This window comes from Myotis lucifugus, unplaced genomic scaffold (assembly GCF_000147115.1).
Source record: "Myotis lucifugus unplaced genomic scaffold, Myoluc2.0 scaffold_16, whole genome shotgun sequence".
NCBI classification, from domain to species: Eukaryota; Metazoa; Chordata; class Mammalia; order Chiroptera; family Vespertilionidae; genus Myotis; species Myotis lucifugus.
The window spans coordinates 4,134,715-4,152,006 of NW_005871064.1; the positions used below are offsets into that span (position 1 = coordinate 4,134,715).

Sequence of the window (17,292 nt, forward strand, 5' to 3'; positions counted from 1 at the left end):
TCTCTGTGCCCCAGTAGCCTCATGTGTGAATTGGGGATAATATCAATAGCAGTGCTTGCCTTGGTTTTAGTGAGGATGGAATGAGTTGATATAAGCATGAAGCAGTGATTACAACAGTGCCTGGCACAGACTGAGTCCTTTGTGCGGATTTCCTGTGACCGTGATCTGTCCTCAAGGTGTTGATGACCGAGACATGTTAGAAAAATTACTGTAGTATGATTTAAGAGTTTTTTCCCTGTCAGAGCTGAAGGTTTGTCTACTTTCTCAGTGTGGTGAGGTTGACTGATAATATAAAATGCTTCCTGCTCTTTTTGAAACACGCAGACTTGGCATTTGGCTGTTTATGTCGGAAATGCCTTTTGGAACACTGTCGGTCCAGATGCTCTGGAAACTCTTCTACCTCATGCACCAGGCGGAGAGCGGGACCCTGGAGACCCTCTGCACCACCCTCCCACCCGCAGAGTGCAAGAAGCAGCTCCAAGGTATAGCCCCCCGGAACAGGCATCCTCGTTCCCCACCTGTGCGCCTGTCCGCTGCATTGCTTTCTTCTCTTCACTCTTAGAAGGTCTAAGGGAATGTTTTACTTTGCGTATTTGGGTGATAATTTTGAAATTCGAGTTTTTGTGTTTTTTGACTTACTAGAATGTAGTTTCAGATTTCATTATTCTAGAATGCTCTGGATAGTAATTTCTGTGGTAAACCCAATTTGGGGATGGGAAATGAAAATGGGGTTGGTAAATGCCCCTTGGAGTTATTATTATTTAAAATTATTATTATTTTATTGATTTCAGAGAAGAAGGGAGAGGGAGAGAGAGATAGAAATATCAATGATGAGAGAAAATCATTGATTGGCTGCCTCCTGCATACCACCTACTGGGGATCGCCACCTATTGGGAATCGAGCTTGCAACCGCCGGCATGTGCCCTTGACAGGAGTCGAACCTGGGACCCCTCAGTCCACAGGCTGATGCTCTATCCACTGAGCCAAACCAGCTAGGGCCCCATGGAGTTATTTTGAAGATACAGGAAATTTGATATACTACCTTCGATATCTCAAATGTGTGAGCATATGAAAAGCACTGTTGGCTTGTTGCCTTCTTACTGTGGAAAGGTCTGTCAGGGGAATGTGTTTTCTAAACATTATTTTTCTTTACTCTGTACAACTTGCCTTTGCAGCATTTAGTTTTCTGTCATGCATTGCACAGCTATTGACTAATACTGCCCCCTATTGGCAAAATGTAATGTTGCTTACAAGGCATCCTTTGAGAAATGGGCAAAACTTAAACGGGGGTAGCAAAATTAGGTTTATAGTTGTGAGTACGTGAAAAGTTTTATTATTTATTAATTATTGTATTATTTTCCATATGAACAGCTGTAAGCCTACTTTTACCCCACCCTGTATACTGTGTGTCACATTCATCAGTATTTCAGTCATTGTTATAATCGGTTTTTTGCCCCAAATTTTCATTTATAACCAGATCTCTTTAGTTTGGAATGCCACGCTTGTGCTGAGTAGTTTGCCAGTCTTAGCGGTTTTTGTTAGCAGGGTTGCCATTCATTTGCCAGGCAATTTTCAAGTAGCTTCAAGTTTGCCTTTGAAGATGTCTCACCTAGTGACAGTACTAGTGCTTTGCAGTTGACAAAGCGCTTTACCAGTGACATGTCATTTAATCTTAAATAAACTTTGGAAGCAGATGAGGAAACTGAGGCTTGAAGATGTTAAATGTCAACTCTGAGGCTACATTGTCGTTAGAGTAGGAAATTTATCTGGCCCAGCCTTCTTCTTGGTACCTGTAGAAATCCATTCTGGAACAAAGAGAGTTTTTGTTGTCTTGTTTTGGCAGGAAAGAAATGAAAGTTTAACCACATGTATACCTCCTGTATACACAGGAGAGACCCAGGCACATTGAGTAACTTCAAGAAAGAACTTTTGTATCTTTACATATTTCTGAATGTCTTTTAAATTTGATATCTTCTTTCTCTCTGGAAGAGTAATTAAAGTGATATATATTTATTCTTTCCCCATTTTAATTTTTTTGATTTGAACTTGCAGACCCAGAACATTTTGTGAACTTTGAGAAGTGTCTTTCTTCCATGAATAGCTCAGACGAGATTTGCCTTCTGACTACATTTGCTCAGATGGCTCAGGCCCGGAGAACCGATGTGGATGAAGACTTCGTAAAAATTATTGTTCTGGAGATATATGAGGTTAGAATATTAAGTTTTAGAAGTCTGCTAAAAAATACTTTCTTTTGGATTATCCCCTCATTGATTCTTTTGGAATTGCTTTAAAAAGTAAAAGTGACTGTTATGTACTGTCCACTCTCATGGGAGCTGGTAATCAAAGGAACATCATCCTATATAATAAAAGTCTAATATGCTGTGTCCGGTCGTTCGGTCATCTGTTCAACCAATCAAAGTATAATATGCTAATGATATGCTAAGGCCACTCAACCACTCGCTATGACGTGCACTGACCACCAGGGGACAGTCGACCAGTCGCTATGACATGTACTGACCACCCCAAGGGGCAGACAGTCGACCAGTTGACCAGTTGCTATGATGTGCACTGACCACTAGGGGACAGATGCTCCGACCGGTAGGTTAGCTTGCTGCTGGGGTCCAGCCGATAAGGATGGGCCAAACACTCCCTGGAGCCCTCCCCCGGTTCCTTCCCAGCTGGTCAACCTCTTGCGTCCCTCCCCGGCCCCGATTGTGCATTGGTGGGGTCCCTCAACCTCACCTGCGCTCTCTCGCAATCTAGGACCCCTTGGAGGATGTCGGAGAGCTGGTTTCGGCCCGATCCCACAGGCCAGGCCGAGGGACCCCACTGTGCATGAATTCGTGCACTGGGCCTCTAGTTTTACTAAAAGGAGAGTGTTGAAAATATGAATCATTCCCATTCCATTTCCCCCTATTATTTTTTGACATTTGATGCAATAGTTTTGATGAGGAATAGACAATCTGATACAGCCTGATGCTCATAATTTTTTTCTTTTTTAAATATTTTTTTATTGTCTTCAGAGAGGAAGAGAGAAGGGGAGAGAGAGAGAAACATCAATGATAAGAGAGAATCATTGATTGGCTGCCTCCTATATGCCCCACACCAGGAATCGAGCCTGCAACCTGGGCATGTGCCCTGACCGAGAATTGAACTGCGAACTCCTGATTCATAGGTTGACGCTCAACCACTGAGCCACGCCAGCCAGGCGATACTCATAGTTTCTTTTGTTTTTTTTAAAAATATATTTCATTGATTTTTTTACAGAGAGGAAGAGAGGGGGATAGAAAGTTAGAAACATTGATGAGAGAGAAACATCAATCAGCTGCCTCCTGCGCACCCCCTACTGGGGATGTGCCTGTAACCAAGGTACATGCCCTTGACCGGAATTGAACCTGGGGCTCTTCAGTCTGCAGGCCGAAGCTCTATCCACTGAGCTAAATTGGTTAGGGCTCATAGTTTCTATACTGTCTGTTCTCTCCACCCTCCCTCTCCATCCCTGCCAATAATATGGAAATCTGGCTTTTAAGTCAGTTTAAAGGAGATGATGAAAAGAATACTGAACCTGGAGTTAGAAGGCCTGGATTTCTTTTCAATTTGCTATTAATTGTTCATCTCATATCAGAAAAGATACCACTCTTTTTTTAAATATATATTTTATTGATTTTTTACAGAGAGGAAGGGAGAGGGATAGAGAGTTAGAAACATCAATGGGAGAGAAACATAGATCAGCTGCCTCTTGCATACTCCTCATGGGATGTGCCTGCAACCAAGGTACATGCCCTTGACCGAAATCGAACCTGGGACCTTTCAGTCCGTAGGCCGACGCTCTATCCACTGAGCCAAACCAGCTAGGGCTACTTTACCACTCTTGGCCTCAGTTTCCTCATCTATAAAATGACTAGCTGGGCCCTGGCCAGTGTGGCTCAGTTGGTTGGGTATTGTCCTGTGCACTGAAATGTTACTGGTTCGATTCTGGTCAGGGCACATGTCTGGGTTGTGGGCTCGATCCCTGGTGGGGGGCATGTAGGAGGCAGGCTATTGATGTTATTAGGCTCTCACATTAATTTTTCTCCCTCTCCTATCCCCTCTCTCTCTAAAAATCAATAAAAAATATTTAAAAATAAAATAAAGATGAGATTCTCGTTTTCTTCACTTTTTTACTGAGCCATCCCTGACAATGGAGGAGAGTGAACTTTGGACCCTTGAATGTCTAAGGACATAACCCTAAGTGGTTATTAAAACTTTCATTGGAGTTTTGTGTATGTTAAAAGTATATTTAATTTAGGCTGTCATTTATCTGTTTATCTTCATAAAAAGTATTTGCTCCAGCCCTAGTCAGTTTTGCTCAGTGGTGAGAGCATCAGCCCTTGGACTGAAAGGTTGCAGGTTCGATTCTGGTCAAGAGCACGTACCTCTGTTGCAGGCTAGATCCCCAGCCCCAGTAGGGATGCATGCGGGAGGCAACTGATCGATGTGTCTCTTTCACATCGAAGATTCTCTGTCTCTCCCTCTCCCTTCCACTCTCTCTAAAAATCAATGGAAAAAATAATCTCAGGTGAGGATTAAGAACAACAACAAAAGTATTTCCTCCAAACTATTCAAGTAAACTCCAGTAAAATTATGTTTCAAGAAGAGTCTCTGAGGTTATTTTCCTTAACCTAGTACTCCAATTTGAGAATGGCCAAGAGGATGAATTCTTTTCCAGGATCAAATAAGCTATTAAGCTATACTTATGCTTGTATGTCGTAACCATGCATGAGGCTAAGGCCTGGATGCATCTGCAATCCAAACTATCTCCATGTTGTGAAAAACTTGGGGTAGAGGTATGTTTTCACATGCATTAAAATTGCTTTAGCAGTGGATCCCAAACTCCAAATCCTAAAGTAACATTTATGCCCTTGAATAATGTTTCAAGTGTTTTGACCAGTACTCACAGTAAAAATTACATTCTGTATTACATTCTGATGCTGTGTGTGCACATATGTAAATTCTTATAAGAAATTAAACCAATACTTAATTTTAAGTGGATGCACTCTCACATTTTTCTATTCTATTTTACTTTACTGTTATTTTTCTGTTCGATTCCATTGTATTTAAAAGGTAAATGCTGGCACCACTGGATTGTGGCCTGTAGTTTGGAAGACATTGTTCAAGAGGAATTGGTAAACATTGATGTTTTAGGAGCTCTTGTAGTTGGGGATCATATTTTGTGGGAGAGAATATGTATTTCCATGAAATGCATTCTGAATTTTATCATTTTAGTGATTTCCTCAAGTTTAGAAAAGTTTTACACGGAAGGGACTATTTTATTGCTACTTTAGGGTTTACTTTCTGAATCCAGCACATGAAATCATTGTTACATGTTACCTTTCCCCTCTATTCTCTCTCCTTCCACCTCCCAGCTTCAGAGAACACACTTTGTTCTCTGAAGGTCTGACATGTTTTTGAACCTTGTATGAGTTGAGGCTGTTTTTTCACTTTACTTGAAAACATCTCTAAGTAAATTATGGAAATGTGTTCTGACAGATAATTGGTATTAAAAGTGCCATCTCCACTCTCTCCCACTTTTAGGTATCATATGTTACCCTGTCCACCAGAGAAACTTTTTCAAAGGTTGGGCGAGAGCTTTTAGGGGCCATCACAGCTGTTCACCCGGAGATAATTTCTATCCTTTTGGATAGAGTTCAAGACACCATTGACCAGGTTGGAATGGTAAGAGCGCTGCTTTTGTTTATTTGTTTGTTTCTTTTAAATCCTGGAGTAATGAAGCAATGGGCAAAAGAGTAAGGCTGTTGGGAATGAGTGAGTCATGGACACAACAGGACGAAGAGAACATTTAGTGTCCTGGGCTCTGTGCCATTCACATGCCTACTTGGGATCAGCTGCTGCTTATAGAAAGCTGTGATTGTTTTTCTTTACTCTCCTCAAAGTGACCTTTCTACCTCCCTCAGTAACAGGTTTTTACTTTAAATAATTAGTTATAAAGCCTATAGTTTATTAACAGTTTTTATTTCATAATTTTGTTTGGCTTTCATAATTTTATATTTTACCCTTAGAAGAAACAACTCTGATTCAGAAACAAGGCACTATTTAAATCAGTCAAAATTAAAAGCAGTAGTTTGAGTTGAGCAAGACACATATAGTTTATTTCTATATTTTTCACAATCACTTTTGTAATGTTTATTTAGTTTTTTGTTTGTTAACCCTCGCCAGAAGATATTTTCCCATTGATTTTTAGGGAGAGTGCAAGAGAGAGGGAAAGATAGAAAGAAACATTGATGTGAGAGAAACACATCGATTGGTTGCTTCCTGCACGAGCCCTGACCAGGGCCTGGGCCAGGGAGGAGCCTGCCACTAAGGTACGTGCCCTTGACTAGAATCGAACCCGGGACCCTTCGGTCCGCAGGCCAACAGTCTATCCACTGAGCAAAATCGGCCAGGGCTTTATATAGTTTTTAATAACAGCTTTATTGAGATATAATTCATATACCATACAATTAATATACCATACATTCTATCTAGAATGTAGAAGTCAATGTATTTTAGTATTTTCACTGAAATGTACAAACATCACCGCTGTCAATTTTAGGACATTTTATCATCTCAGAAAGCAACCACATGCTCGTTAGCTATCATTGCTCTATCCTTCCATTCCCTCCAGCCCTAAGCAACCACTAATCTACTCTCTCTATAGTTTTGACTATTCTGCACATGTCATATAAATGGAATTATGTACACAGGTCTTTTGTGACTAGCATCTTTCATTAGCATGTTTTCCAGGATCATCCATGTTATAGCAGGTGCTAAATATTCATTTTTAATATTAACATTTTTAATATTCATTTGATTTGGTTGTCCATTTCACATCTCTAAAAATCAAACAAAATCCATTTTCCTTTGGAGAAAAAATTTTGCGAGCAGTTTAATGATGTAGTATTATATATAGGATTGTCTCTAAGTTTTGATTTTAATTATTATCATTTTCTTCTTAATAAGGTGTCTTTATACTTGTTTAAAGAACTGCCTTTGTATCTTTGGCGACCTTCTGCATCCGAGATAGCTGTGATTCGGGATTGGTTATTGAATTATGACCTGACAATGGTGAAGAACAAATTGGCCTGTGTCATTCTAGAAGGACTGAATTGGGGATTTGGTGAACAGGTATGTGTTGAAACCATTCCTAGGGCAGTGATTTCCAACCTTTTCCATCTCATGTCACACATAAGCTAATTATTAAAATTCTGCAGCTCACCAAAAAATACACTTTTTGCTGATCTGACAAAAAATAGGTATAATTTTTTTTCATTCACACCAGCTGGCTATTGTGTTGGCTGTTGTCATTATTTTATTGGACAATCTAAGGAAAAAGGTCAGTGCTCCTGACTAAATAGGTATTGCATGTTTTAAGATTTCTTGCGGCACACTGGTTGAAAATTGCTGCTGTAAACTGCAGGTTCTACACACATCCATTTCAGAGAAACATTTTCTCAAAACATTAACCTTTCCGAGTATCATTTGCAAGATCTGCAGATTCTTTTATCTGTGTCAGAGTTTAGGATCTTCTCTTTCATTCTGTTTTTGCAGAGTGAGCATCCTCTGAATGAAGATAAATTGTTCCACACTGAAAGTTCTTTCCTTTTATTATAGATAATTTGTATCTGTTGTTTTATCTTTGGCTATTTACTGCAGTTCCTCCTAATTGCCTCTCCTGCCTCTAGTCCTTCCTCTTCCTGCGTTTTGTCTTGCATGTCATTGTCAGATTTGTCTTCCGAAACGCTCTGGGCTGATTGAGAGCCTGAACCAGCTTGGGTTCTATTCCCACTCTGCCACCTCCTGGCTCTGTGACTCTGGGCAAGCTCTTATACTCTCTGGGCCTCAGTTGCTCATCTCTAAGCATCAATATTAATAAGCTTACTTCATAGGGTTTTTGTAAGGATTCAGTAGCTTAGGACATGGTAAAACACGACAGTTCCTGGCACACGCCAAGTACTCAGTGGTGGTAGTTTTTATTAATGGTTTGTTATTCTTAAGGCCTTGCTACCTATCAAATGTCTCCAAGATGCCAGGTCAAGTGATTTTTAAAATTTTTTTTATTTTTTAGTCCTCACCCGAGGATATTTTTTCCATTGAGTTTTAGAGAGAGTGGAAGAGTCAGGGAGAGACAGGGAGAAATACTGATGTGTTTGTTTGCCTCCTGTATGAGCTCCGACCAGGGCTGGGGCCTGGTCGGGGAAAGATCCTGCAACCGAGGTATGTGCCCTTGACCGGAATTGAACCTGGAACCCTTTGGTCTGCAGACCTATGCTCTATGCACTGAGCCAAATGGCTAGGGCTCAAGTGATTTTTGACTGTTAAACCCTTCCTGTCTCTTTACCCTAGGTCATTAGTCGGCAAACTGCGGCTTGGCAAACCGCGGCTCGCGAGCCACATGCGGCTCTTGGCCCCTTGAGTGTGGCTCTTCCACAAAATACTGACTTCTGCGCATGGGCCACGAAGTTTCAATCACACTGTACGTGCGCGCCCGCACGTGGTATTTTGTGGAAGAGCCACACTCAAGGGGCCAAAGAGTCGCATGTGGCTCACGAGCCCCAGTTTGCCGACCACGGCCCTAGGTCTTAGTAGTGGACTCCTTGATCAAAATATTTAAACATTTTTAAGGGAAAATGGGAGAGAACTTAGTCCTCTCCAGTTGCCTGCCAGCTTTTGTTCCGAGCAAGTCATTTAGTCCTCACGGTCATGGTCAGTGGTTTGCCTGAACATGACTCCTGTTGTCCAGATGAGAACACTGAGGCCAGGGAGCTCTTCCCCTAGGACCGTGGTCGGCAAACCTAGAGAGGTCTAAACCTATCTAGGTACAGTGTAATGTTTCTTTAAAATGAGATTTAAATCCCCCCCCCCCCCCGTTGTCATTTTATAACTTAATCATCAGGGAACATGGTTTTTAGAAGATTTAGCTTCTGCATCCAAGATTCTTTTTCACTATTCAACCTAGTCTTTTGGTTTAAAGGTATATTAAAAAATATCGAGATTGCATATCTGTGCTTAATATTCTCTTTAATAGGGTACCCTTCATCTGGATCAAGCAGTTCATGCTGAAGTGCTGAAGTGGCTTTAATGATTCTTGAAGCGTACCAGAAATACCTCGCACAGAAGCCATATGCTGGGCTTCTTTCTGAAAGTATGAAGCAGGTATTGCCTTCTCTTATGTATTGAGAACATACATCTCTATTATAAATAGCCTGGGTGGATAAAGTTACCGTATTTACCCTATGGTTGGGTAAAAATTTTCCTTTAAGAAGTAGCCCACACCTGACCATTTTAATATCGTGGAATTTGAGTTGAGCTACAGAGGTGTGCTGGAGCTGGCCTGAACTGGCTCAGGGGAACTGATTGAGACATTTTCAGGAATTCTGCAAGCCAGGTTAACCTATTAGTAGCTTGAAATTGACCATGGTGGGAGTGTTTTTAAACCACCTAAATTGGCAAATGCATGAATGTGTTTCCTCAGCTCCAACTGGTTGTTAAACTTATTTACCAGCACACCAGTTTTTTTGCATAATAACTTTTATATTATTATTGTTTTGCTTGGCCTGACTCAGATCAAGTTCACAAAATGACTAGCAAGTAAGCAGAAGTGGTCACTTTGAGAAATTGCTTTAATTTAGTGTCACAAACATGAATACCAGTAAGTGATATGTTCTCTCTTTCAACAGCATTATTGATCACAAAGGAGATGGATGGGTTAGCTTACTGATTTAATGTGCACCTGACTAATCTGGTTTAAAATAAATCATTGTTTTAGGTTTCATATTTGGCCAGTATTGTTCGATATGGAGAGACACCTGAGACCTCATTTAACCAATGGGCCTGGAACTTGATCTTGAGGTTAAAACTGCACAAAAATGATTACGGAATGCAGCAGAATTGTCCAACTGTTCCTTTCTCCAGCACTGTGCCTGACATGACAGAGTCTCCCACGTTCCATCCCCTCTTGAAGGCTGTTAAAGCGGGCGTTCCCATTGGCTGTTATCTGGCCTTAGCTATGACGACAGTGGGCCACAGGTACAGTGTGGGGGCTGACATCTTATAGTCAGTGATACTAGAATCTCCTCTTTCACATCCCAAGGTCTGAGGCCTCCATTAAACCTATCTAGAGTAATCAGGGCCAAAGCATAAGCCTTAATTAATAGCCTATCAAGGGGAAATGCTGCCCAAACTCATATACATTTGTAAGTTACCTTGTAAGACACAGACAGTTACTTTGTTGCATTATGAAGTATTGTATGTGTCACCCAGTGTGGAATGTTTATGTCAGCAGTGGATGTATTTATTCTTTTCCTCAGAATAATCAAATAAAAACAATTGCTCACTTGTACAGAATTTTAAAGTGATGACAGCCCTGGTTCCTCAGCTAAAGGGCTGACCCTGCTCAGGGGGATGAAATGCTTGATGAGTCACAGGCTTCTCTGGGAGGAGCTCATGGCTGTCTGTATCTCCTCCCCTGGAGCATTATCCTGCTGTATTGTAGTTGTCTGCCTAATTTTATCAGGGGTCTTCTCTGAGGTTAGAACTCGGGAACTGTGTGTCTTGTGTTACCAGAAACAATGAATGAATGAATTCTTAGTTAGTTAAAAATCCTTTACTTTAAAGATCATTTTCCTACAAGGTATTAATTTTTTTCTAGCCTACCCATTTTTCTAAAAACCTCTCTGACCTATGCTTTCTGGTTCTTGCATTTCATACTCATTGTAACACCATTTAGTATTCTGATTTCAACGTCATGTTCCACATTGAGTGTATTTTCAGTGGGATGCCCGTTGTCCTATTAGCTGTTTGTGGTCAGCCTTGTGCTATAGAGCAGGAGAGATATGGAGCTGTTAGACAGCTGCCCTCAGGTTGTTGACAGTTTGGTGGAGATGGTAGACAGAAAACAATGGTCAAGTACTAAAGACATACTCATGGGCTGCGTGATACGTATAAAGCAGCGGTTCTCAACGGAGTTGTTCTTTAAATCACTTGGATGATTCTAAAAATACCAGTGCAGGGGAGAGGGTGAGAATAACCCTGATTTAATTGGTCTGAGGGGCCAGGTATCTAGATTATTCTAATATAGAGCATGGATTGAGAACCACCAGTATGAGCAGGAGTAATTTAAAGAAATGGAAGTCATTAGAGCAGATTACCTTCAATGAGGAGCTAAGCTTTGGAGAGGAGTCATAATTAGAGAAGACGTCCAAGGAGCAGAGTGGTGACTCACCTCCTCCAGGTGATCAGTACCCAGTGTTGAAGATTCAGCTCAAGGTCACCCCTCCACCCTGCAGCACCTGTGCATTCTGAGCCACACAGTCACTGTGCTGTAGTGTAAAAGTTTATCTCTCCCTCTCCTTCAAGGTCAGGGCATTGTCTCATTCACCTTTGTACATCCAGAACTTGTACTTAGTAGGTATTGATTGAATGAATGTGAGAAGGAGCACCAGGTGTCTGAGAGGTTAGGAGGAAGAGGTGGGGAGAAGTGATGAAGAAATACTTCGGACTGAAGCCTGTGATTCCTGTTGGAGAATGGAGGTGATCAGATAGGTCAGTAGGGCCAACTTATTGACAAATTTGAAGGTCAGGTTAAAGGGTAGAATTGATCCGCCAGGAAGAGGGGGATGTTATATAGGCCTTTTGGAAGGTACTCTGCATTGTTTCCAGTAGCTCTAGTGTCATTCACAGTTTACTGTATCTCACGTTCCTTCTCTTTAAAATGGAAATAATAGTAGTTTTGGATTTTATGAGGCCTTAGTGAGTAGTATACATTTAACATGCATAGAACAGTGTCCGGCACATGAATTCTTTGAATGGTGTTCTGAACTTAATTGTTTCATGATTTCTTTAATTTTTTGTAATCATTTTGGGACTATAGCTTCTTATTGATCCTGCTACAGATCCTCTAAAGATAAATACTTGTTTACTGCTAATTACTGGATTCTGAATGGGAGTGAGGGTAAGGATAAGGGGTTTTTTTGAGGGGCTGAACTCTAGTGTAAAAGTCCACCATGATCATCTGGGATGTATACTGGTATATACTAGAACTAAAGCCAATTTTATGAGTGGGCTTGAGGTTTGGGGTAGAGTATGCAAGGAGGTAAGTTGTACTTGAATATAACATCACAGACAGTTCAGAGACAGCAGTCAAAAAAATTACCCAGAATCTTTCTCACCCTAATACAACATTGTTGGGTTTTATTGTTATTGTTTTGATTATTTTTATGCAATATTTTTCTTTTGCTCTTTTTTAGAGTTATAAATATACTAGAGGCCTGGTGCACGAATTCGTGCACCAGTGGGGTCCCTTGGCCTGGCCTGTGGGATTGGGCCGAAACCGGCTCTCTGACATCCCCTGAGGAGTCCCGGATTGCGAGTGGGTGCAGGCCAGGTCGAGAGACCCCACCAGTGCACGATTGGGGCCAGGGAGAGATGTGGGAGGTTGGCCAGCTGGGGAGGGACCACGGGAGGGCTCCAGGGCATGTCCAGCCTGGATCGCTCAGTCCCTATTGGCCGGACCCCAGCAGCAAGCTAACTTACTGGTTGGAGCGTCTGCTCCCTGGTGGTCAGTGCACATCATAGCAACTGGTCGACTGATCCACTGTCTGCCCCCGATGGTCAGTGCACATCATAGCTAGCGGTTGAGTGGCCTTTAGCAGATCATTAGCATATTATGCTTTGATTGGTTGAACGGACCACCGGACACTTAGCATATTAGGCTTTTATTATATAGGATGCCACTGTAACACAATGAGCATTTTGGTGTGATATCATCCCTGTTTTACCCCTCTATATAACTTTTTTACTAGTAGTTGTAGTCAGAAGTATAACATTTATGTTTTTCCTCCCTCTATTGTTATAGCAGAAGTATTTTTTCATGTTGCCCATGGCCATCAAATGCATTATCTAAAAATTGTGTAATAATATTCTCATTGAATGGGTTTTCTCAATATTTACATGTCATTTTGGCTTCCGAGTTTGCAATTATAAATAATTCTGAGAAGCACATTTTTACATGGGTTATCTCTCTCTTTTTCTATTTTTGAGATTATTTCTTAAGGATAGATTCTCTGGAGTAAATTTTGATGCCAAAGTGGTTTCAGAAGAACTTTGCCAGAGTGTACTGTCAGATTGAGCTCACCTTTGAGTCTTCTCTTTGCTGTGACTACCTTGTAGGAGTAGCAAACAATGAGAGCCCCTTAACGCTTAGCAGAAGCACCATTTGGGAAACAAAATAGGGTAGCAGCAAGCTCTCTGGACTAGAAATTTGCCAACCTGGGTTCTCATTTTGACCCTACACTAGGAAATTATGTGAATTTGGGCACATACTTCACCTTTCTCATCTATAAAATGAAAATATAGATGAACTTTTAAGTTCCTTTGTACTTCCAGAGTTCCGATTCTAATATTTCTGTGTGAAGTTTGTGTATGCAAGAATGTGCTGGAGACCTAAGATAATCCTGGTATCATGTAGGCTGACAGCTCATTGGAAGAACATCAGTTTATGAACTGGCTGCCTTGTATGCTCATTGCCTTTTTCTTTTTCCGTAGCATTGAGAAGTTCTGTGCAGAAGGCATCCCACTGTTGGGAGTTCTGGTCCAGTCGAGGCATTTGAGAACAGTGGTCCATGTCCTGGACAAGATTCTGCCTTTGTTTTACCCTTGCCAGTATTACCTTCTGAAGAATGAGCAGTAAGTAGAGAACAGCTCAGCAGGTACAGATGACTACGTCTCTGGTTTCTGTGTGCTGCTACCATCTGTACAGTGGTGAGCAAAGCAGGCCGGGCATTGCTGTCAGACACAGGAAGTTATCACATCCTCAGGATGCAGTTACTGGTTTTAAGGACCATGAAGGAAAACAACAGGGTGCTATGAGAGAGGTTAATGGGTTAGATGCATTATAGATAAGTGCCCTATATGTGACCTGTGTGAAGTTGACACCCAAGAAAATATTGTGGAATGATTTTGTTAACATTTCTGCTTTCGTTAGTGAAGTGGGGAGTGTAGAAGGGATATTGGGGCACTTTGGAGTGTTTTTCCTCAGGTTCTCTTTAATTTGCACGTGTTTGTGTGTCTTGGGTCTGTTCATACCCTTCTCCAGGTAAATACAATTCCTTTTAACCCACATGAAATTGGAAAACTTGATTCTTTTGAAATTCTTGAGGGTTTATCAGAATCCCTAAATAAAGCTGGTCTAAAAATGGGACCACTTTAATATTTTTCTTCTTTTTCGTAAGTAATTACCCACTGGAAATTCTGTTGACTTTGTTTGGAAGATAAAGTGTGTCATTGTATGTGTTGGCAGGTTTCTGTCACACCTCCTGCTGTTCCTGCACTTGGACAGTGGCGTCCCTCAGGGTGTCACGCAGCAGGTCACCCACAAGGTGGCACAGCATCTGACTGGAGCCAGCCATGGGGACAACGTGAAGCTTCTCAACAGCATGATCCAGGTCAGGGCCTTTCCCAAGCACCCCTAGTGCCAGCGCATCTCCATGTTGGTCATTCCAGAGCTCTTGGCACAGTCCTTTTGGCCAAGAAAGTCAGTAGATTGGGGTTTTGGAGTGGAGGTAGATATTATTTTGTTGGTGTTTTAAAAAATGGGAGGTTGGTTATTACCTTTCACCTCACCTGAGCCCTTTCTCCATAGGCCCACATATCTGTAAGCACTCAGCCCAATGAGGTGGGCCCCATTGCCGTGTTGGAGTTTTGGGTTCAGGCTCTAATAAGCCAACATCTTTGGTTCCGAGAACAACCCATCCTCTTCCTTATGGACCACTTGTGTAAAACAGCTTTTCAGCTCATGCAGGAGGACTGTGTGCAGAAATTACTCTACCAGCAACATAAGGTAAACCTATTAGAGAATTTATCTTTCAGGCCCTTGATAGATAGTAGCCTTCTAAGAAGCTTCCCCTCAAAACACCACTCTCAGCACTACTCTGTGGCTAAAAAAGCTTGTCTTACTGGAGTCTTATCTCAGTAACCGCAGTCCATTGGCTCAGATCCCCATAAAGCCGAAGAAATATCCCTGCACTCCCATTACATTTGGCTGTAATACACTGCCTGGGTCTGTGATTGCTGGTGGACTAATGAATTATTGAAATCTGTGTCTTACCAGAATCTTACATTATAGTAAGATAATTGCTGATATTCCTGAAAAGGTCATTGATAAGTTTTTTTTTTAAGCCTCCTCTCTCTGCTCCAATCCTCTCCCCGGTGTAGAATGCTTTGGGTTACCACTGTGACCGGAGTCTGCTCTCTTCCTTGGTGAGCTGGATCGTGGCCGGCAACATCACTCCTTCCTTCGTGGAGGGCTTGGCCACGCCCACTCAGGTAGGAAACCCTCGGGAGCATTTGTTACCTCAGTGAACTTTAATATCGTTATCATCCTTACTAGTACATTATTACTAGCCTACCATAACTAGCATTGACATGGCACTCACTAGGAGAATACGTCTTCATCTCATCCTCACAGTAGCCTCTGCTGAGTTTCACTGTCGCTGTTTCTGTTTCATAGAGGGGTTAACTGAGGTTTGATGGCATTAGTGGCTGGCTCAGGTTCAGACAGCTCGAGACCAGACCCGGCCTGCCTGACTGCACAGCCTGGCCAGCCGCATGGCAGAGTGGTTAACAGTGGACACTGGAGCCAGAGGATGCTGCCATTTGCTGGTGCTGTGCCCTGGGCAGCTTGCTTACCTCTCTGTCCTCAGTTTCCTCAACTGTCAAAAGGAAGTAACGATTGCACCAACATGCAAAGCATTAGAACAGTGCTTAGCATGTAGTGCTCACTGGATAGGTGTTGGCTGTTATTATTGCTGTCATCATTATCACCAGCACATTATTTTCATCATGATTACCACCTCTTAGACTTTTTGTGTTGTTTGTGTTGAATTACGCCTGTTTCATCACTTAAGCCAGTAGTAACATCCTTCACCTCCTATCAGTCTTACCTCCTGCTTATACTTCTTGAGATCTAGCTGAAGCCAACTCCTTGCTGTTACCTGCTCACATCTTTGCCTTTGCCTAGCTCCGTGGTCGGCAAACTGCGGCTTGCCAGCCACATGCGGCTCTTTGGCCCCTTGAGTGTGGCTCTTCCTAAGCCTTAGGAGTACCCTAATTAAGTTAATAACAATGTACCTACCTATATAGTTTAAGTTTTAAAAATTTGGCTCTCAAAAGAAATTTCAATCGTTGTACTGTTGATATTTGGCTCTGTTGACTAATGAGTTTGCCGACCACTGGCCTAGCTGATTGTTTTACTAGGCAAGCCTTTTCCTCCAATCTCTACGTAGAGCCTTCTCTGAACATGCCCTACCTCCTCTGGCTTCCCATAGCACATTATTCCTGACTCAGTAGTCACCACTACACACTTCCACATTTGGTTACTTACATATTAGTCTTGTCTCCTGTTAGAAGGAAAACTTCTTTAAAAAAAATATTTTCATTGATTTCAGAGAGAGGAAGGGAGAGGGAGAAAGAGATAGAAACATCAATGATGAGAAAGAATCATCAATCAGCTGCCTCCTGCACACCCCTTACCGGTGATGGAGTCTGCAACCTGGGCATGTGCCCTGACCGGAAATCGAACTGTGACCTCCTGGTTCATGGGTCTATGCTCAATCACTGAGCCACACCAGCTGGGCTAGATGGAAAACTTCTTAAGAGCAGAGCTTGTGTCTACCTCTCTTTCCTGTCTTCCATGCATATAGAAACTGCCTGCTAAATATTTTTGAGCAAACAAGCATCCTGTTTTAGTATAAAGGAATTTGACATTTTTAAGTGAACTGTTTTATCTGAATTTATATCTGTGATAAGAGTATAGATAGGTATGAAAACTGTTAATTTTAGAAACCCTAAATATTTGTTGATTGAGATCTATGATAGGAAAGATATTAGTTTGTGGATTATCAGGATGTATTTTGTTTGCCAAGTGAGCTGCGGATTGCTCTACTGTTACCTGTTGTCATCGTAGGTGTGGTTTGCGTGGACCGTCCTGAACATGGAGTCCATCTTTGAAGAAGATTCTCAGCTCAGAAGAGTTGTTGAAGGGGAATTGGTTATAAACCCTTCTTTCACTCCTGACCAAGCTTTGAAGGTGCAAATACCAGTTCTGCATTTGAGTGGGAGAAGGTGGTTTATACTTTGATGCTGATGGATTCACCTGTAGCTTTTGAACACCAATGTTTTCGTTTGTTGTAAATGTTTGAAAAGCACATAACTAGACCAATGTAGAAAATGTTATACTTGAAGTGTATGCGTCTTTCC

General features: G+C 41.8%; 1 protein-coding gene across 1 annotated transcript in view; it reads left to right on the top strand.

Moving 5' to 3' along the window:
• EPG5 (ectopic P-granules autophagy protein 5 homolog) overlaps window positions 1–17,292 on the top strand; it is an 84,694-nt gene that overhangs the window by 21,056 nt on the left and 46,346 nt on the right. The window contains 12 exon segments of the mRNA XM_014452550.2: window positions 325–482; window positions 2,053–2,207; window positions 5,575–5,715; window positions 7,000–7,164; window positions 9,065–9,094; window positions 9,097–9,192; window positions 9,806–10,065; window positions 13,582–13,722; window positions 14,336–14,480; window positions 14,678–14,875; window positions 15,250–15,360; window positions 17,000–17,122. Of these exon segments, the coding sequence (XP_014308036.1) occupies window positions 325–482; window positions 2,053–2,207; window positions 5,575–5,715; window positions 7,000–7,164; window positions 9,065–9,094; window positions 9,097–9,192; window positions 9,806–10,065; window positions 13,582–13,722; window positions 14,336–14,480; window positions 14,678–14,875; window positions 15,250–15,360; window positions 17,000–17,122 (1,723 nt within the window).